Source organism: Perca fluviatilis, chromosome 9 (assembly GCF_010015445.1).
Source record: "Perca fluviatilis chromosome 9, GENO_Pfluv_1.0, whole genome shotgun sequence".
Lineage (NCBI taxonomy): Eukaryota > Metazoa > Chordata > Actinopteri > Perciformes > Percidae > Perca > Perca fluviatilis.
Window position 1 is genome coordinate 21,678,978 of NC_053120.1, and position 22,232 is coordinate 21,701,209.

At 42.7% G+C, this 22,232-nt stretch overlaps 1 protein-coding gene across 1 annotated transcript in view; it reads right to left on the reverse strand.

Moving 5' to 3' along the window:
• insrb (insulin receptor b) overlaps positions 1-22,232 on the reverse strand; it is an 88,460-nt gene that overhangs the window by 14,012 nt on the left and 52,216 nt on the right. Inside the window, exons 3-5 of the mRNA XM_039811042.1 lie at positions 6,120-6,328; positions 5,884-6,017; positions 212-351 (exon numbers count right to left, since the gene is read on the reverse strand). Coding sequence (XP_039666976.1) covers positions 212-351; positions 5,884-6,017; positions 6,120-6,328 — 483 coding nt within the window. The remainder of the gene's footprint in view (positions 1-211; positions 352-5,883; positions 6,018-6,119; positions 6,329-22,232) is intronic.

The following is a 22,232-nucleotide window of genomic DNA, read 5'->3' on the forward strand; positions in this document are numbered from 1 at the left end:
AGGTGATGGCAGAAAACAGAGAAATGGTCAGACAAACACACGCATTTGAATGTACGAGTGGATAGACAAACTGTATGGCTAGAAGTCCTGACAAAGAGAGAAACACAGACTGAGAAATGGAGGGAGTGTGATGGAGGGAGAAGGAGACATAGTGTGAGAACCAGAGCCTCAAAAGGAGGCCCAGCAGGTGGTGAGGTGTAGTAGTACTCACTCCCTCCTCGAATCTTGATGATCATGTTGCCGTGGAGTACAGTGCAGCCTCTCAAAGCCTGGGCTGAAGTTACCGAGTCAATCGTCTTATTTCCCACACACAGTTTAGGACACAGGCCTGCACATGGCGAACAGGTCAACCTACACACAGAGAGAGAGAGATGTGCACAGATTAGGGCCACACACACACACACACACACACACACACACACACACACACACACACACACACACACACACACACACACACACACACACACACACACACACACACACACACACACACACACACACACACACACACACACACACACACACACACACACACACACCTTATTGTGTCAATGCATAATTACTGCCTGATACGGTGGACAGAGAACCTAATCAAAATGGGATTATTGAGCACGATACATTCCAAAACTACGAAACAACCGAGGCTGCAATGATCATAAGAGCTGACAATTGACGTCACAATACTTTGTAACACGCCAAGCTCAGTGTCAGTGCCGCTATAAGGCCTCAAAGTAATATTACTGAGCAATGCCTTAATTTGGTTGGCGTCACGGATGACATGGAATTTTCCATGTCAACAACAATCTGTTTAGTGGAATTTAACTAATCTACATGTATTCTACTCACTGGAATCTATTCTGAATTGTATATGCAGGCAGCTATCTGGCTTCATATTTGAGTTTGTGATGTGCTCATTCCTGCTTTTAGCGCTTGTTCCTAATTTTTTGCTCAAAAAATTAAGGCTTAAGGCTTCTTAAAAGCGCATGCTTTATTTGAATTCACTTAATATCAAATAAAGACTTTCTAATAACCAGTGGTAGCAAGATAAGAAATCTGTGCTAAAACAACTAAATATAAACAATAGTGAGCGTAAGGTTTTTCAAACTGATCATCTCAAATCAGAGACAAACAGAGCCTTGCAATTCAATGAATGAGCTGATGTGTTTAGAGGTGAATCTGTATAATTCTCTCAATTAATTTGATAAGTCCCATAATGAATCTATAGGCTTTTAGGAGTGGAATTAGATCACACAATCTCTCATCCATATCTGAGCATCCTTCATTTTTATTAGCACCGGGGTATAGAAGAGAGAGCTTTTTCATCCTTTACTTCAATTACTTCTGTCGCACATAAAAAACACACACACACACACACACACACACACACACACACACACACACACACACACACACACACACACACACACACACACACACACACACACACACACACACACACACACACACACACACACACACACACACACACACACACACACACACACACACACACAATCACAGACAACAAAAACAACATGACTAAAACACCAGCTGCAGTTCCCAACAGGCATTCCTCTGTTTCTCTCTCTCAGCTCTATGAGTGGCGTCCTCTCCCTGCGAACATGTGCTTGTGCACGTAATCATATACACACACGTACACTGAGCAATGGGGCCTTGATAGTGTTGGTTTTCAGGAAATCCATTCACAAAAGGTAGGCCTTGTCTTGCGAGCAGCCGGATAACGCCACAAGGAGAAAAGGGACCCGGTGCTTCATTCACAAATGAGCACTTTTTTGTTTTGAAGCCCTCTTGAAAGAACATAATCCCTCTCTTAAATTCCACTTCCAGCCTTGACATCCCTAACCACGACGGTCTGCCTTAGACGTAAACTAAAATGCTGCTTTTGGGTTGGTCGGCTAAACAAAACTCACTCAAAACTTACTCCATTTAGTGATAGCTTCACCCACACACAAATGTTTTTTCAGGGGGGCTGCTTTGATGTGATGTGAGGTGGACATGCAACACAAAGTTGGGTCAAAATTGTTTTCTTGAAAAATACATCCACAAAACTCAAAGTAGAGACAATGACATCAAACAGCAGCCTTAACAGGCACCTTTTTAAAGCAGCCGTGCCTGGGGAACAGCTAACAAAGGATGCTGTTGTTCGCTGCAGGGACCATGCAAGCTCTGCATGCACTTCCATTTGTAAGCTCACCCTGACTTAATTCTGTGTTTATGCAATTCTTATTATAATCCCCCTTTCCAGGAAGCACACACACAAGTACATACCATCTCACCCAAACCGTGACCCTACTTTCCCCCTAAACAGCCAGGCCGTGCTATAGACACCATTCATCATGGTGACATGAAACACTGAGTCCCAGGGGTGTTGTTTTGGTCCTTGTCTGGCTTTTCCTATCCTGAGAGAGCCAAATGACCTATTACACACCTGGCTTCTCCTAGTTTCCATCTTATCAAGCTCTTAATAATTTAGATCAATCAGAAGCCAAATCATTATTTCCCCTCTATGACTTCTGGGTGAGAGGAAACACACTGTAATGACCTCTCCAAACAACAGTGAGAAAAAAAAGGACATTTTGTGTCTCTCTTTCTTTCTCCCACATGGAAAATCGTATATTCAGCTTCTAAAAAGTAATGCTCTAGTTGCAGTGTAGAAAGAGAGAATGTTTTGGGACGTTGTACTGAAAAACACAGACACACAGGCAGACAGGCTGGGTCCAACGGCAGCTCTTAAAGGGACAGTGTTTATCTGTCCAGCTGAACTCTGTGACTCGGGCTGAACTCTGTGACATCCAGACGAACATTACAGATACTCAAATTTGCATAATACTATTGACGTACGCCAAAGGGATGGTAGGATTTTACTGTTTATTGGTGTCACAGAAAAACCATGATGCAAACCTTTTCCCCTACTCCTTGTCAATCCTCGTCAATCCTCACTGGTGTGTGTACTCGAATGTACGATGTGTGTCAATCTGCCTGACTGTCTGGGCGTGTGTGTCTGTCTGGTCTTCTGCCAGACTAAGCCACTGTGGTGACGCTTGTTCTTGCTATAACCATAACCATAGCAGCAAAACAGACGCACAGAGACCCTGATGTTGCAACTGCGTCAGAATACCAATGAAAAGAAAAGTCTTGTTTATCACATAATGTGTGCACACATACATCCATACGCAAGCACACACATAAACACACACACACAAAAGGATGCCATTTTGCCTTATGCCTCAGGGTGTATGACTGAGACTTAAAGCAATGTTCTTTTCTGTCTAAGCACCTGATAATCCCTGCAGGCTGGCAGCATGCAAGGGAAAGTCAATCGCACGCACACGCACACGTACACGCGCACACACACACACACACACACACACACACACACACACTTTGGAGAAAGTCGTGTGGTTGAAAATGGTCCGTTGGGTGTACTAAAGCTCTGAGCACGTGAGCGTGTTTTATTTACCTAAAAGATATATATCTCTATATATACACACATATATGAACCTCTCTCTATCTGGACACAGTGGACATTTCCCCCAACCTGCACCTGGAAAAAGCAACCCGACCAAACGCTTTACTGGGAACGAGCTAATGTAGTCACAAACACGTTCGGCGCACACACAAACACTCAAATGCATGTACGTGCATGCACATACACATATTTACGCAAAAACACGCACGAACACAGGTTATCCCAGAAACACACAAACACCATCAATCATCCAGCCACCTGTGGCTTCAAGCGATGCAGACATCTCCAGCACACAACCTGCTCTTATTAGAACAAACTCAGAGAAATACATCTCTCTGTGCTTCTTTTTCACTCACTCTCCTTCTTGCGTATGTCTCTATCTGTCTTTCACACCAACAAAAAGTGGTCTTGTGACTGGTACCTTGTAAAGACTTCTGTCACAGCTTACATACACAAGACTACTACTTCTTGGTATGTAACTTGGCAGCATAGGATAATGTTTTTTAAATTAACTGGCAGATCCTGTTAGATTTGTCCTTACCACAAACAGACAACAGGAGTGTAGCCTCCATCATGTTTCTACTGGAAAATGTTTTATCCTTTATTGCCCAAACCAATGTATGTGTTTTGAAAGCATGTAAACAGGAAAGGTTTCAAAACGTGTTCTCATCATTTAGCAACAGCTACCGACGCTAAACGAGGAAGCTGTGATGAGTGATACTCCTCTATCCTCGTTTACAACTAAGTAAGAATGCTAAATAAGGTCATGCCCTGGCTTGTTACACTTGCAGACAAAGCTGTGTACTAAACAGGACCAGGTGAGGTCCAGACAGTTTTTTTTTTGGACATTTTTAAATTCACGGCACCTGGCTGACACTTTTATCCAGGGGAATTTACAATAAGATAAGAGGTTTAGTGTGCTTACGGAAAAAATGTTTTTAACAGGGATTTGGACCTTTGATCTTTCACCTGTGTACTTTAAACCACCCTAAACACTGAGCCATACTGCTACTACAGAGGGCCTATATGCCCAAAACATTCCTTATCCAGCCACAGATGTCAGTGTCCCTGTCAGTGTACATGCTTGGGTTTTAAATACATCCACCAATTACTGACAATAAACAATTCTTATTACTAATTTCACATGAAATAATCTCATGTGAACCACTCAACCAGACTAAGTAAACAGGTCCCAGACAGACTGTAATGTTGAGCTCATGTTCCTTCTGAATAATCCTTTCAATAGGAAAATAATTGGCTATTGGGTGCATAAAGACCTAGGCACATTATTTCACCCCAGTGCACCCTTGTACGCGGTTTCCAAAATCAACACTTTAGCATGATTAGAAACGTTCCTCCATGCTAATAAAAGCAGATTTTTGTATGCAAGACAAAATCCTGTTTAAGTAAATGACGTTTATGGATTTAATCTGCATATGAGAATGTTTACAAAACTATTTGTTCTTTTATGTCAGTTTGGGAAGGCTTTGACTTGATGCAGCTGTGTAATCACCGAGAACAGAATGTGATGTAGGCTGTGAACACCAGGGACTCATTTACGTAAATTGAGATTATAGGATTGATTTGCATATGACATTTCGTATTCTCATACTTGTATGCAACTTTGTATTTGGTGCTTGTGACTATCTTATCATACCAATAGTAACTGGCATTAGAGCTATTAGATTGTGTTTATTCATATGGTATGCTGCTTATTTTTTTTATTCATACAACTAAACGGGCGACAGAGTGGAAAAATACTCCTGCCTTTTTGTTTGATCATCTTCCAAACACCATCATCTCAGTGTGCAAATGTTATTGAGTGTGTTGAGTGACCACAATCTACTTATTCTGCTGAAGTCACAGACGGATGATTTGTTGTGGGTAGTCTCGCATTGCCAGACCTACCTCTAAAGCGCTGAAGAGGAGGGTCTGGCTAGTCCACACAGCATTCCGGAATGGGAGAAAAACGTGCTCTGGTTTATTGCCATTTTTTTAAACCAATCACAATTGTCTTGGGCGGTGCTAAGCGCCGGACGCAGGCATGGTGCCTCTGCAAATAGCCTCGGGAAGGAACTTGTTTTGGTGGAACGTGCATGTAGGGAGGCGAGCTCTGGAATTAAAATGGCTGTCGAGTTTGTGATGAGAATTTGTGGGTGACAGTTACATCTCCGATCATGTAATGATGGCCACCATCAATAACACAGCAGTGTTTATGGTGGCACTGAAGACTCCTGCCTGCTCTGTGTGTGTGTGTGTGTGTGTGTGTGTGTGTGTGTGTGTGTGTGTGTGTGTGTGTGTGTGTGTGTGTGTGTGTGTGTGTGTGTGTGTGTGTATATGTGTGTGTGTGTGTGTGTGTATGTGTGTATGAGTGAGTGAGTCAGACGTACGTGGTGGAGTTGATAGTAGTGTATCCAGAAGGACACTCTGGAATGCAGGCCCCATTGTGGATGACATATTCGTAGCAGCCCGACTCCCGGTCCTGGTTCAACTTCTTAGTCTGCTTACACTGGTTGTGGAGCTCCTGGATTTAAAAACATATAAGACACATGTTTTTACTGTAGCGTATGTAGTTTACTGTTTAATATTATAGTGGTTAACCTTAAGAATACTAGTTATCACCAACCTGGCAGAAAGAGAAGCTGACGCAGCGCCAGCCCCTGAAGACATAGTATCCAGGAGGACACTTATCCAAACAGGTATTCTCATGCTGGAGGTTCCTGCAGGCCACACAGCTACTTGCATTACCTGGCTCCGAACAGCCACCCAGGCACTGGTCATGGCAGCACTGGCCCTGGAGGCTACACGCACTATGCTTACAGTTGTCCAAGCACACTGAGGAAAGGCAGAAGGTGAGGAGAAAAACGATGAAAGATGTAGTTAATGTCAGGTTTAATACACATGAACTCAGTCATGTTTTATTTATCTAGTATCTCAATGACGATAGTGTTCATAACCCCTCCTGGTTTTGATGGTATTTGGAGACAAGTGGGAGAGCAGTTGGACTTCACATTCAAAAAACACACAAATACCCTACAGAAGCCAAATTTAAAAAAGAAAAACAACAACAACAAAAACAGGTCTATGCTGTATGTAAGCAGAGATGATTCTCTCTGTCTCAGTCGCTCCGTCGAGCATTTAACAGCTCTCAAAACGTTAAACAAGAAGGGGCGGAGAGAGCAAAAGCCTGTGGTCAAAATGACCACCAAGTGGTGGTTTGCTCTGATCTGAGAGTAGCAAGGGAACCACATACATGTTTGGTGTTTAAGTACACACACATGAACATGGCTGCATGAACTATAAACAGGTGTTCTCAGCTATGCCTTGTGGTTCCTTGTTGCCTTTTCAATGTGTTGTTAAAAGAGAAAAAATGAATGTTGCACTGCCATCAGAAGGAGTACAAACCTGCAACTGAAAACCATTTGACTCTCACAGAGAGCTCAAACATGTCAAAAATAACAAGGCACAGAAACATCAGTGATATTCTTGCTGGGTGATGGATTTCTGACTCTGATATTTACATCACTAACTTTGTTTCCTACCAAAGATCCCAAATCACCCCCCACATTAATGTATACACACTTGTCTGAGCTACTGTAGGTCAACAAAGCATGAACGTATCTAACATAAGCTACTGTATTGGTAAAGCACTGTTGTATCAACAAGCTGAATATGAGCTACAATTACATGACCTCCCCTCTGTATTCTGTGATTATGTTATACTAAAAATAATGCTCAAGAGGTTATCCGAACATTTTAACTGAATTTGCACAAAAGCACATGATTAGACAAAAACTAATTAGAATGCAACAACACAATCGAACAAGCTCCAGCTGTAATTTGCATACGATACATGCAATTGGACGACCACTGATTGCCCACGTCGATGCAAGCATCCATGAGCGAGTGAGTGTCCACAATTTGCACCTCATGGCTAACAGCGGCAGCTTACAGCGGCATGGAAACAACCTTAATCGCTAATAGGCTGAACATTAGGTCATTGGCTCATGTCAGGTTTCATTTGACCTATTGGGAAACAGCATTCGGTGAAAGAGCCTGAGTGTCAATTGTGATTGGATTAGCAGTCAGGTTTGACCTGTACCGTGTAATGATCTAATAAACTAGCTGTTATTGCCTTGTCTGAGGGCCAGTAGAGACTCATTACATCTCACCTCATACCAGACACTGACCTTTTTACTAGGGTTGCACAATATTGACAAAATGTGATACTGCGATATCGATTATGAATATTGCGATATCTACGTTAATTTAGATATTTTTAAACATGTGTAAAGTTACAAAGGTTACGGGAAAACGCATCAAAATAGATTCATAACAAATTAAACAAATATTCTTACAACACAAGGTTTATTTCAACTGACATATTGGACTCAGTTGAAATAAACAACATGAATAAATAAATAATGTCTACAGAACAGGACAGGTTTTACTGGTTGTACAGTATAAAATAAATAAACAGAAAAGTCAGAATCGCTACTCTGATTCGTTCCGTTAGACCCGTGCGCTGACGTGCACTAACGTGTGCAAGTGGCACGGTAACTGGCCAATGAAATGATGATCATTATAGCGTTTCAAGAGGGCTCTAAATCGAACCCAACTAAGCCACACAGCCAACGGACGGGACGCAGCCCTCCACAAAATAAACAAAATATTGCATACTTATTGCAACACTTTCAATATAATACTGCGCAACGTGATACTGCAATAACGATATTGAGTCGATATATCATGCACCCCTACTTTTTACAAGGAAATCACCATAAGCAATGGGCTGTAAAGAGATAACTGAGGCTATAACTTCATTTTAGTCTAGAATCCACTTTGGGCAAGTAAAGAACATCAGCCAGATGTTTACAGTGAAATCAGCCACTCGCACCTTTAGACAACATAAGTTTCTTGTGCCGACTCCGCATGCTTAAAACACCAAAGATAATCAGTGTTTCTATCTTTCCATTGACTTTGGAATCCATTAGAGAAAAAAGCTAAATATCTAGGCCATATCTGACCTCCAACTAGGTTTCCTGCCCATGACCCTAAGGGCCCTATTTTGCACCTGGCGCATAAAGCCCAACCTAGTGGTTCTGCCGTAGCGTTAAGCTGACACTTTCACCGATTTCCGTCCGCCCGCGTCTTTTAAATAGCAAAAGCGCCTGCTCCATGGGGTGTTTTGCGGTGGTGTGTTCAGGTGAATTCTTGGCGTATTGCTATCTTTGAGGCAACGGAGAAACGTCTGACCAATGACCAAAAAACCTGGTCTAAAGTCAATAGCGAACATTTTTGTTTTTTTTAACAGCACTAGTAAAATGCGCCTTCCACTTTAGGCGACGCACAGACGCTTGTATTTTACACATAACAAGCGGCGCGCAGCAGCACACAAATATGTAGGGCTGCAACAACGAATCGATAAAATTCGATTATTAAAAAAGTTGGCGACGAATTTCATTATCGATTCGTTGTGTCGCGCAACTATTACGCCACTCAGTCGCGGAGATAAACATTTTTTTTTTTGTTGAGCGCAGAGCGGAGCAGCGCGGAGCGAAAGTAAAGAAAAAAGAGCAGAGCGGGGGTAGAGGAAATACGGAGAGAGCCGTAACGTTGTTCTGAAACACACAGCGGAGGCAGAGAAATCAGTACGACCTAAGTCATCCAAAGTGTGGGAACATGTCACACTAAATAAATCGAAAACGTGTTAATTGCAAGATAAGCAAAAGCGACACGGCATGGCACGGGCGCACCACGGTGATGAGTCAGCACCTAAAACGTAAACATGTTGGAGTCCTTGATGAGGAGGAAGGGAGTTCAACAGCAGGATAAAGTTACTACACTATCCTACTTCTGTTCCGTTTTGAAGTGAGGAACGTGCCGTCCCTCCAGTAGCTCTTCTGGTGCTGGTGTTTACTCGTTGTCCAGCTGACTAGCATGACAAGCTAGCGTTAGCTCGTTAAACCGTAGTAAAGCAGGGGTGGTATAGTTTGCAAAACTAAAGACACGGTTTTATTCACTCGTCTTTTTTGGCCCATTCATTTTTTAATCGGTTGTCATGTATATATTCTGTGCTTTGTCCCATATCAGTTATTGTTGACAAATATATTTGTGTGTGGTGTATAAATGAACTTAAATTGCACTTACTACAATGATGGTAATAATTTAATGAATAAGCTTCAAGTGTGTGTGTGTGTGTGTGTGTGTGTGTGTGTGTGTGTGTGTGTGTGTGTGTGTGTGTGTGTGTGTGTGTGTCTCGGTCTTGTCTGTATCTGCTCTTTGGGTTACTTACCTTTACACAACTATTAACTAAAACAACAAGTATGTATGTATGTATGTAAGTAAGTATGTATTGAGTTGAGATTAATGTTTTTTGTTTTTTTTATCCGATTCATCGATTAATCGAAAAAATTTATCGACAGATTAATCGATTATTAAAATAATCGTTAGTTGCAGCCCTACAAATCTGCCATCATAATAGCAATGTGCCAAGGTACAAACGCGCCTGGCTTTTAAAGGGAATGGGAGATGACACTGATTGGTTTATTGCATGTTATGCCCAAAACACACCTATGAATTAATGAAGACACAAAGTACAACCCTTTTGAACCATGCGCCCGACGCATGGAACCTTTTTTCCGCCGTCAAACTAGCAAAAGTGGATTTTGACACACCCTAAACACACCTGTGCCATGCGCTTCACGCCGTGCGCTTAGATCGTTAAAATAGTGCCCTAAGTGTTAGTCATCGTCTCTCACCATGTTTCTCACTATACTGTCAGCTTTGATATCATGTGCTAACTGAACCAAAGAGTTTCAGGACAAGAACCAGATCTATGTCACATAAGCTGCACACATTTAAAAGACAATATGACCCTGCTTTGAGTCCCTTATAGATAAAAATGTACAGCATCAAGGAAAGGAAGATTCTGTATTAGAGAGTATTTTTATTAACTTACATGATATTCAAGTTTTCCTTACTATAAACCAAGCTAAAATCAAAATGGACCACTGTTATAATTCTCTTGCAGCTACAAAATTGGAAGAAAGATTTTTTTTATTTTTTTTTTAGAGAAGAGCATCACACTGTTTATCTTAAAAGTGCAATGGGGGCACTGTATGCCAGCCTTAGAGGGATGCCACCTCTGTGAGGAATCACATGAGCTCTCACTGCCAAGGATACAGCTAGGACCCCCCCCCCCCTGCACGGGAGGGCTGCCCATTGTGCTGCCTGAGTAAAAGCAGAGAGGACAGACGGGGTTGTGGCAGGGGGAGTGGAGGGGTTGGATAATGAGGTTAAAGAAAAGAACAATGACGAAAGAGACATGGGGTCAAAACCGCGGAGAGGGGGAATGACTAATGTAGAAAAAAAAAACACAATCTCTGACCTTCTGGGGTAGTTCATGCAGGGGTCGCTCCACTACATTTTCTTTACTATGATCTAGTAAACCCACTACTGCACACAGTCGTCTCTGACCCACAGAGAAAAATGCATAGCTCTTCTCTAGCCCTCCCCCTCTCGTCTGTCTGCTGTGTGTGTACATGCTGTGACCACGGCATGACATAACAGAGCAAGGAGGGCTGAGACAGCTCACGTAATCCAGCTCCAGTTGAGGATCCATGCCGGAGTGCCGCTCCAGCCCCAGATCCACCCTCAGCTTCAGCCAATGTGTTTGCTGACTGGGGAAGGCAGCCATTCAATGGCCTCTTCCATGTAGGGGAGGAGAGACGCCCAGGGTTAACCCTGGCCTTGCTGGGGCAGACAGGGGGCAGACGCAGCCAAGTAGCCAGCATGCCAGAGAAGACAAATCTACTGCTGCTGCTGCTTTGGATGAATTAGAACGAGCTTAAGGCAGGAGCTGGGCCGAAACAGAGATAGATGAATCCATTCAATACAGGGTCATTAAAACAGTTGTTTACATCCTCCTGTTGTATTAATAGAAACGTGCAATAAATCAGTGCACTACCTTGGCATTTTATTTCATCTTTCAGTTATTTTCTTTATTAATCCGAGGTATATTTACCCTATTCCTCTCCTGTTTCTATCAGATCCCAGAAAAATCATCTCAGTAGGGAGTACTATAGTAGCATAACACCACTGCAGCAGCATTATTCCCCATTCTGCTCACGCTAGCGCCAGGCTACACAAGCTAGCTGCTATGTCAAACATGCTCCAGTCAGCTCATTCATTCATTCATCCCCCCTTCCTCCTACTCCACTGTCCTCTTCTCTATCCCTCCTATCCGCCACATCCTCACCCGCCCTGCACCACTATCTATCTCTCTTTCTGTCTGCTTGCCTTTCTAGGCCACTCAACCCCTCCCACTTTCATTCATACAACGCTTTGTTTTGTTTTCATGCTGGCTGGATGGGGGGATGGAGGGAAGGAGGCAGGGATGATTTCACTCATGCTTCAACAGCAAGAGGAGGAGGAGGAGGAGGAGGTGGTAGCATCCTGGAGAGCTTATCTCTCATTAAGCTAAACACACGCACACACACAGTTCCAGTAAGGGTTTTAAATGCAAAGCCTGATCAAAGGTGTGTTGTGTTTACCTTTCATTTGGCCATGGCACTAAAGAGCCCTGGCTGCTCCGTCCCCAGGGAAGGAACATGGGAGAAGCTGGGCAGCCAATAGTGTGCAGCCACACACGACAACGCTTCCTGCTCTTAACACATAAAACCTCCCCTTTAATTGGCAGTGTTGTCTACAGGGCGAAGTGCTGGGAACAATAACAAACACGTTTTTACCCCAGAGCCATTTACTCAGGAGAACACATGCACGCAAACACTCATCCACCCTCTTACACACACACACACACACACACTTACACACACACACAGCTGCTGGATTCACATTTACTATATTTGGCCACGGTGGGAGTCCTAAGCTTCAAAAGCTTTGCTATAAATGCTTCGAGTGATCTGATGTAAGACATTCGCCCTGAGCGAGTCAAGGAGAGACGAGAGGGGGGAGAAGAGTGTAAACAAAAACACACTGATTGCTGGGAGGGAGAGAGTGATACTGTCATAACAAGCGTCAACATCTATCTATAAATCGAGGAACCTCTGTGCGTTTGTGTGTTCCCACACATGCGCAGTACAGCAGCGGGGGCGGGGAGTTGCAGCTGTAGCGTGGTATCGTGTCTTCCCGTACACCGGCTCTGACCGTCCGTTTGCTCTACAGGAACATCGCAACTCTTGTGTACGTTTGCCCGTAATTCCTAGAGTCAAATAAAACTAGAGAATGCAATTATTTTGAAGAAATGGTGGTATTGCTGGCTGCTGAAAAGCTGAAGCTGAGCTGAATTGCTGGATGGGCAGCTAAAATGCATTGCTTAAAAACCTGGACTGCAGTGCTTCATGTAGAGCTGGGAGCTGAACAGCATTGCTTGATAAATGGCTGGGAGCTAAATTGCGTTGCTGGCTTAACTTTGTATGAAGGAGCAGCTGAAGTAAAATGAAGAGTTGAAATAATAGGAAAGGCCTAATGGAGCTAAATATAGCATAAGCAGTAAAAGGAGTTGAAATGTGAGTTATAGTGTAAGGACTTGTATGAGCTTAAGTGTATGGAGAAGGACTTGAGGTGAAATTCAAGTGTCTTAGTTGGAATAAGGGTAAATCATTAGCTGAGGTCTAAAGCCTGTAAACACTGCTATGTACCAGAAGTGGTTAGAAGTTGATTTGTGTGCGCGTATGTGAAGAAAAAAAAGTTATTGAGATTTTTTTTATTGTTAAGTCTTCAGTGCTCAGGAAGCTCCTGTTACCTTTTGGGGGGTTTATTTTAAAAATCCATCTTAAAAAGAATTCATGAGAAATGTTAAATATTACGGAGTATGAAAGATACGAAAACAAGTGAGGTTTTCAATGAGCTGAAAATTCTTAAGTTTGAATAAGGTTTCTACGTGGAATGGTATCGAAGAAGGTACGTGTCAAAAAAAAAAAAACAAGAGCATAGGCGGGATTGCTTTTGCGCAACATATTTGGGTTGGTGATAGTGGGGTTCATCAGCAGGAATATGGAAAAGCTGGCCCGATTTACATGGAACTTGGTGAAGGGGTGTAGCATGGGCCAAGGAAGAACCCATTCATTTTTGGAGGAGATCCAAAACACCGGGCAGAGAGACTAATTGTTTTTCTCTTTTGTTAACATTGCAAGATAGAACGTTAAGTGCTGCATTCATGTGGTACCGGAATAATCACAAAAATTAGTTCCTCACTGTGAAAAGTTCACTGCATAAACATTGTAAAATAGGGCATGCCTTGGCGGAGGTCTGTGCTCTCCCGAGTGCCCTTCTAGGTAAACTTTTATTTTTTTTCATAGATTTTATATGCACTTCTGAATATGTGTAAACATTTTCCAACCTGTATTAAAGGATGAAAGGAGAAGTAAACAGTCATACCCTTCCTGTCCCTCTGCAACAGCCACCCTCTCAGGGTTATTGACACACAGATAAAGAGCTGCCATTGTGCAAGCAACTTTCCAAACACAGGAACCTGAGAGGTGTCTATTAGTTTACTCATGTGTACTTGCAAATATCAAGATATTGCACTCCGGTTACAAAGCTGTATGGGATGAGGGGCAGTTGATCTGATGAGAAGGGGGGGGCAGACACAGTAACCCTGCAAGTGTGTGCAGTGGGCTAAAAATTACCAAATTTGAGTAATTCTTGATGACATTATGTGTATGAATGTGCATCTGTCAAACTAGACATCAGCTATTAGATCATTAAAAGTAGAAATACCTTCTACTGACAAATATCCAGTCAGGCTTTTGATCTTCCCAGTGAAAACTTTAATATAACAGTTAAGCCTGTGATTGTATAAAAGGTTTCCTGGGAACAAGATTGTATCATGTGATGAAAGCAACAATATATAAATAAGTTCTTGGGATTGACTGCCACTCAGTGTTTCCTAAGAAGTGGCTCTATGAATCACTACTAATTAATAAAGTAAATACAGAGAAAACATTCAGGAATAACAAACTGAAAGTGGACTATCACCACATCTCCTTCCCATTCTATCGGTTCTATTTATATAAACCTGTGGAGCTGTCACCAAGACAATGACGACCATGACACTCTGTGATGTCTCTTTACAGAGTGTGTATGAACATGTATGAAATGTTTGGATAAGACATTTAATGCTTGTCCAAAGGTCTTATGCAGACTAGCACTTTGCAGGGAAGCCGCTCAACACACACACACACACACACACACACACACACACACACACACACACACACACACACACACACACACACACACAGTAATGACATGACATTGGGTGGTCAACTGCCCTGTTTCACGTCACTGGGTCACGATGGCTTTATCGGCCACATTGTATAGTGCAGGTGGTAACACACAGACACCCATAAGGCCATTTTACACGAATGTCGCGCCCTTTCGCTTAGTGATGTTTATCATATATCGACTATATGGACATAAATAAAGGGCCAACAATAATTAAAGCATAACTTCCACAAGAAACTCCTGTATTAAGTAAATTACATCCAGGGAGGGTAAAGTCTGAGCACTCTGACAACAGATTTTCCATTGTTTCAAAGTATGTGTGTGTGTCCTATTGACTAAATGACCCAGAGACTAAATTGGGTTACTGACGGTTTGAATTGGCTGAAAGAGAACATGGCTCCACACACCCACACACACACACACACCCACACCCACACCCACACACAGTTCATGCAGTGGTCTCTTTTTAGTGTTTGTTTCACTCCAAGCTAGCCAACCTTTTTTACCCAGAAACTCAATGACCTGCCCATTGTAAGCAAGTGTTATTGTGATGAAAATGTCATGTTTTTAAACAAAATTGTAAGGAATACACAACTATTTCAACTTATTTAGCTAATTTCTGTTTTGTTTACAGGTTTTATGTGTCGCTAAATCCATTATATCACACTACAAGGCTCTAAAACGTACACTCTCTAAAGCAAAGTCGAATATCATTTTCATTGCTGCCAACAGTCTTCGGGACTTCAAGACATCAGCACTTTGCCACTAAAAAGCTTGATCAAATCAATTACAGGTTTCTTGATTTGCTCAAGGACAATTCAACAGTAGCTGGTGAGGGAGCAGAAACAGTCTTTCCCTTAGGGAAGTCAAACTTACTGACTTTACTGTCGCATGATCCAAACCAGTACCATTCACAAGAAACTTTCTCTGATCTCTGGCCTGCTGCTGCCCTGTTTAGTCAAATCTGTCCATACAAGAGCAAAAAAACGTATTTTATATGTAAAGTTTAGCTCTTTGTTGACAGCTGATCCAGCAACATACAGTATTTAGTCTTAATGTAGGGTCAACAGGCAAGCATGAACCAAAAGGGTGAATGTAGCTTAATTAGCATGGTTTTGTTCCCCGTTTTGTCTGTCTGTTCATTGATTTCCTTGTCTGTGTCTTCCTGTGTGCTGGCCAGCCCTGCTGGCCCATCTTGTTACCATGGAAATGAGTCCAGACATAGACTGTCTGCAGTAATTAGCTGCATGCTCCCAACAGGCGTTTTCTTAGATTCCCCTCTAGTCATCATTTGTGTCTGGTCTTCTCATCGTAAAGCTACTCTCTCCATCTCTCTGTCCCTTAAAGCACTCTTTGCGCTCTCCTCTCCTCTTCCTGACTTATCCACCCTCTCTTGTCTTCTCCTCTTGACCCTTCTCTGCCAGTTTCCCTTCACCCCCTGTCCCGCCCAGCCATAGTGTCTAGCCCCAGGTGACAAATCTGCTCCACCAGAAAGCCACAGCCACTAGATCTCATTACAGATGCTTAGGATGGAGCTACAATCAATACGTCCCACTGACGGGCTTCTTCGCCCCTCCCTTATTCTTCTCTCCTCCCAAAGATCCATCGTAACTACCCTCCCCACTCACCCATCCTCATCCCTCTGTTCATCCCTCCTTACCCTCCTATCCTTCCCCTCTTCCCTCCCCCATGCCACATCTTTAATTTTGTCACACTGCCACCAGCAGCAGTATTTGCTGCTGGCTGCACTTTTTCTGACATCTAGACGCAAACATAAAATACACACACACACAAACAAAGACAAGCTGGGACCACATACCCATTTATACATGCAATGCTGCAGTCACCACAAATTCTTTCTCTCTCTCTCTCTCTCTCTCTCTCTCTCACACTCACACTCACACTCACACACACACACACACACACACACACACACACACACACACACAGCCAAAAATAGACAAAAACAGTCAGACATATTGGAGATCAACTTGTAGTCTCACTCTCTCATACACAAACACACAAATACACAGGTCCAGAAGGTTTTGCTGACTGGACAGTTTGGTGACAGTGGGAAGGTGATGGAGAGAGGCAGCGGGTGAACATCCATCTAGAGAGCAAGACACCTGCATCACTGGCCTCATGATTTCCCTTCACATCGCAACCAGCGAGAATTACTCACACACCCTTCCACACCAAAGGAGCTGGCAGGAGTCTCTTTATAACAAAACACCAGCCAGCCAGTCATTAAAAGGCCAGTGCCATGCTCAGGCTGCGGTCAGATCCAGTGGTCACTCTTTTTGGTCTTCTCTAAAGACTCTGAACGTTGAGCCTGTGATTCATTGATGAGCCTGTGGCCTCCCTAAATGAGAGAAACATGCATCAAACAACGTGGACTAGATTGGTGGAACAATCAGTGTCAACCATTTCAGAGCACTTTTTAGGGAGACTCAGATTGTGTTTGATGGAGAATTGTGATTTCTGCCGCTAGTTGCAGCATTCTGACCAACAAACGCCTTCTGTGTCCCTTATAGTCAGTCAAACTAGAACCAGTAAACACTTGAAAGTTCCCATCTACCTTACACTGAGACTGAATCAAGAAAAAACCTCTCTGAATACTTTTCATCATCCAGACTCTTCTGCTGCACTGGCAGGCTAAACAGTCACCCAGAGGGGAAATAATTGAAGCGAAAAGGTCTGGCTACTCAAAACTATCCCGCAGTTCCAACTGCTACCATGTCACAGATGAAATTAAATGGCTGAATAAATTAAATAACGCTAAAACACTATTTTCTATTCAAGCTCTATACACACAAAAACACACACAGTCACAAAGAGCTGCAGACAGTGATTTGACATCTTTAACTGGGCAGTCCTAAGTACAGTTTTATGGATTGTAATTGTGCTTAAAATAAATACCCCTTCAGCTGGGTAATTTAATCAGTGGCGCTGAGTGGCGGCCCAGTCATGACTAAGGTGTTTTTTAAGCCTTCCCCTTCTGCCTCAATGGCCCATTATCTCATCATATTAGCCACAGAAGGAGAGAAAGGCAAAGAGAGAACTCAAATCTCTCTCTCTCTCTCTCTGTGCGTGTTCTCAGTTGACACAGAGAACATGTTTATCAAAGGTTTGATTGTCAGAAGCATTCTTTTTCTCCTCTCCTCTTTCCTTAGTCCATCTTTCTCTCTTTCCTCTCCTCCTACCTCTGCTTCTCTCTCTCTTCCCTGGCATTCTTGTGTTTCAGGGCCTTTGAGTTCAGCTCACCCTCATGACACCCTTTATGCCGGAGTGGCGCTACAGTTTGTACTATCATGGATTAGCCTGTGCAAAGACTGGGACCGGGCATTTAACATTTTATGAATTAATCAAGAAACATATTCAAGCAGAATTAATGAATTGAAAATAAGTGTAAGTAACTTGCAGCCCTACTTGGAAAATCACTACTCAAGACTAAATGAAAGGTAACAAGTTTTAGGATTTTTTACTGGGTTAAACTTGTGCATAAACCAAGCCGCAACTTCCAGGCCTGAAAAGTGAAGCCAATGCAGAAGTGCCTTAAACCTGCCTTCTATCTAATTTCCAGCAGGGGGCGACTCCACTGGCTCCAAAAAGAAGTCAGATTGTATAGAAGTCTATGGGGAAATGACTCTTCTTCCTCTTTAGCATTTAGCTTAGCGCCATTGGAACCATACACAACACTGACTTAGCTGCGTCATCCTCCCCAGCGCCACCCTCTTTTCCAAAAAAAAAAACAAGATGGCGACGGCCAAAATGCCAACTCCCAGCTTCAAAACGGCCGTCCACAAACCAATGAGTGACGTCACTAATGCTACGTTCATTATTTTTACAGTCTATGGTATAAACAAAACTGCCACACAGATAAAAGAGTGGCTAACCATACAGATGCACGTCATGGACATAAAGAGAAGAAATCAATCTTGTACAGGTAGCAGGAGAAACAAAGATGAACCCACGCAAACAAAGACACAAGTAAACTTAACTCTTTTCCACACACACACACACACACACACACACACACACACACACACACACACACACACACACACACACACACACACACAGAGAGAGAGAGAGCTGTGTTTCTGCAGGCTGGTCAGCTGCACTGAGCAGTAGGTAAAGTGTGGGGGCCAGGGCGGGATGGCTGCAGTGCAGATGCTAGCTGCTCTATTTCATATTCACAGCATAGCACTAAGCAGAGCTACGGTACACAGGCAGGCACATACAAATATGCATGCATTGATGCACAAAGAGCAGAGCAACTGATGGTAAAAAAAAAAGAAAAAAGAAAAAAAGAAAACACTATAACGTTGCTACAGATGTCAATTTTGAAGTTGCAGAACAGATGAAAAAGCTTCCAAATGTTAGAATATTATGAGAAGTCAGATGGCACAAACACATGTTCTCTAGAGACAAAAAAACGGTGCCAAAAAAATGAAATCACAGACCTTACTTTTTGTTGTGAGTCACTGAGTTAAGAATACAAGGCTTTTTCAAAATATGGCCAGATCCAGTCATTTTAAGTGTCCTCACTGCTCTTTGTATTAGACAAATCTGAGTATCCCCATCCAGCCCGTCTCCTCCCTCCATTCATATCCCACAAGGCCTCAGGAAGGCTATTTATTCTGGGAGGAAGGAGGGAAACTCTCCATCATTACTAGGAGAAACAGGCTTGTCACAAGGGGTCACATACACACATTCGCTCATCTGTGTCTTTGGTGTGTTATAAAGCACACTAAAAATACAGTACACAGGTCACATGTTGCAGACACGTGAAGTTCTAATATCTTTCTTTTGTTCTAAGACAAGGGACCCTCCCTTCCTGCCCCTCAACCCCTGACCCCAAGACTGGAGAACAACATTACAGTTTACAGCGCTGAATCAAACTGCATTGATTGATTATTATTAAATATATATGGACATTTTAAATAGTGTCACTGCAAAACACGTCTGCTGCTACAGTACAAGATGATTAAATAACACACTGCCAAATATTTGCGAGACTATTAAACAGAGATCTGGTAGAAACAATTTGCATGTCACATGGGTAATTGTCCTTTAGGAGTTGAAAAACCCCTCAGACATGGACAGAAATGGTTGCATTGTCTCACACATTGGCATGGGTTTGAAGGGCCAGTGGTCATGAAGCGTACTTGGGGTTATAAAATCTGAAACATGGTAGTCATAATGTCTTTTCCCACAAAAATAGAGTTATGGGACTGTGGTTATCAATTCACAGTCATCCCTCACAACCTTACTTCAAGTTGCTGAAGCCTCAGTTTGACCTCACCGAGACTCATCTTTCCATCAGCAGAGTGAGCGGCCAAGGAAAACAGCCGAGAAGACCGACCAGGGGTCTCCTGGGCCAGTGTGCAGGGACTGATTATGGAGAGTGTTAGTCATAAGCAAAACAGTGTAACCTCAGATTCAGGCTCAAATGTGTTAAAGGAATTTTGGGAAAATAGCGAGATCTCATGCTTCTGTTTGCTCTAGTTTTGGGTCATCCATCTGTCTGATCACATCCCCTGTTCCTTTTGTTCTGGGCTGGAAATGTTGTGTGACGTTTGTGGGAAAACCGAGGACTGGAACCAAAATTGGGTTCTGCTGTATTATAAAGGAGAACAGGTCTACAGCTCCGTGGATCAAATAAAACCATGTAACATATTGAATACAAATGTTATGATTAAGGGTGTCACGATTCTCCAAATCCTCGATTCGATTACATTTTCAATTCGAAGGTCACGGTTCGATTCAATTCTCGATTTTTAAAGCACAGGTTGCTATGCCATTTTTAGAGTAGACTTTTATGCAACATAATATCTGACCTTTGTTCACAATGTACCACACTACATTGTCAAATTTAAAACATTAATTAACAACATAATGTAACAATAACTTATATCTATAACCTCTATAATCTATTTTGTAACTGCAGTCTTCTTCACAGAAGATGACATTGAAGTTCACAACAAAACAAACAAAAAAAACAATAAAACAGCCATGTCCACAGTCTTCTCTGAACAATTAAATGTCTTAACAAACTATTTCCAAACTATTGAACATATACCACACAGATTAACTGCCATGTTAGTCGTGCTGCCAGTGGAAGAATATGGTACACGCACATAGAGCTTGCAAACTGTGGCTTTTTTGTCGACAACGCAAACGTTGTCAACATAACTCACTGGAAATCCAAAATACTTCCACACCGGCGACTTCAGTGAAAGAGGAGGGGGATCAAGTTCTGTCGATGGGTCTCCTGCATCTGCAGTTGCCATGCTATCTTTTGACTGGCTGTAGCTAAATTAGAGGAGGTTGACTGACTCGCAGCACTTCAACACTAGTGTTGACGAACTGACCGAAGAGCTGGTTAATTAACCCGAGTAGTGTCACTGAACTTTTTCTATGATTTTTTTCCGCTTGGCAAGCCGACCGGACGTGACAAGGGGGCGTGGCAGCATCGACGATTCAATTTTTTTATTTGAAATTCGAGATTGTGACTTATTTTGTGACTTAATTTTGAAATGAAGTCGCAATCTCACCCTTAGTAATGATATCAGTCTAGTGTCTTTAGAGAAGTGGGCGTGGTTAGCTGATTGACCGGGTCGGACTGACACGTCACATGAGAGTTTGTGTTGTTGATCTGATTTAACCCAGCCATTGCAGGTGTGTGGGAGGAGATCCATTCAGGAAGTTGATTCAGAAAGGAGCAGCACGCGGCAGGCTGACGGCTGCAAACCACACGCTTCCACACAGAGAACACTATTGAAGACAAAGACTCTAAAGGACTATTCTTGCTTCTGGTTTCCCACAACACGACTTTTTGTATACACCTTTTAAAACCTGAAGTACAACACAGACAGCGGGCTCGCAGAGTCTAGACGCTGACGCAGGGCGCTGGAAAGCAGATCGTGGCGGAGGTCATCACGCACGGAGATGAGACCAATACCATTAATGTTAGGAGCTAGGTTAGCCTTTAGTAGCGCTGTTCCTTTGTTGTTCTACGAGGCCAGGTTAGCATAGCCGTGTAACACAAAGATGTTTTTAGAAACTTTTAACAGCCTTGCAAAATTAATTTGTTTTGAGTTGCAGAGTTGTTGTTTTTTTCAGTAAATTTGTTTGCTTTATCTGCATATCCAAAAGGCTGATAATGAATGGGAGAAAATGCAATTAACATGCATTATTAGTAAAATTACTCATCTAAGATTGCTGTCACTTTGATTTTAGGTAAACAGCTGTGAAAAATACCATCCTATTCTATGGTTATTTGTGAATGATGGTATGCATAGCTCAGGAGCTGCAGATGAAAGGAGCAGACGGACATGGCCATTTCCAGGTTGACTCCATTTTAAATCAAATTCTAATCCAAACCCATTTGTCCGGCGCAGAGATCATTCAATCAATCATCCCGACACCTTGCCTCATCAACAGGAGGGATATCTGGCAGCTGTGTGTGTGTGTGTGTGTGTGT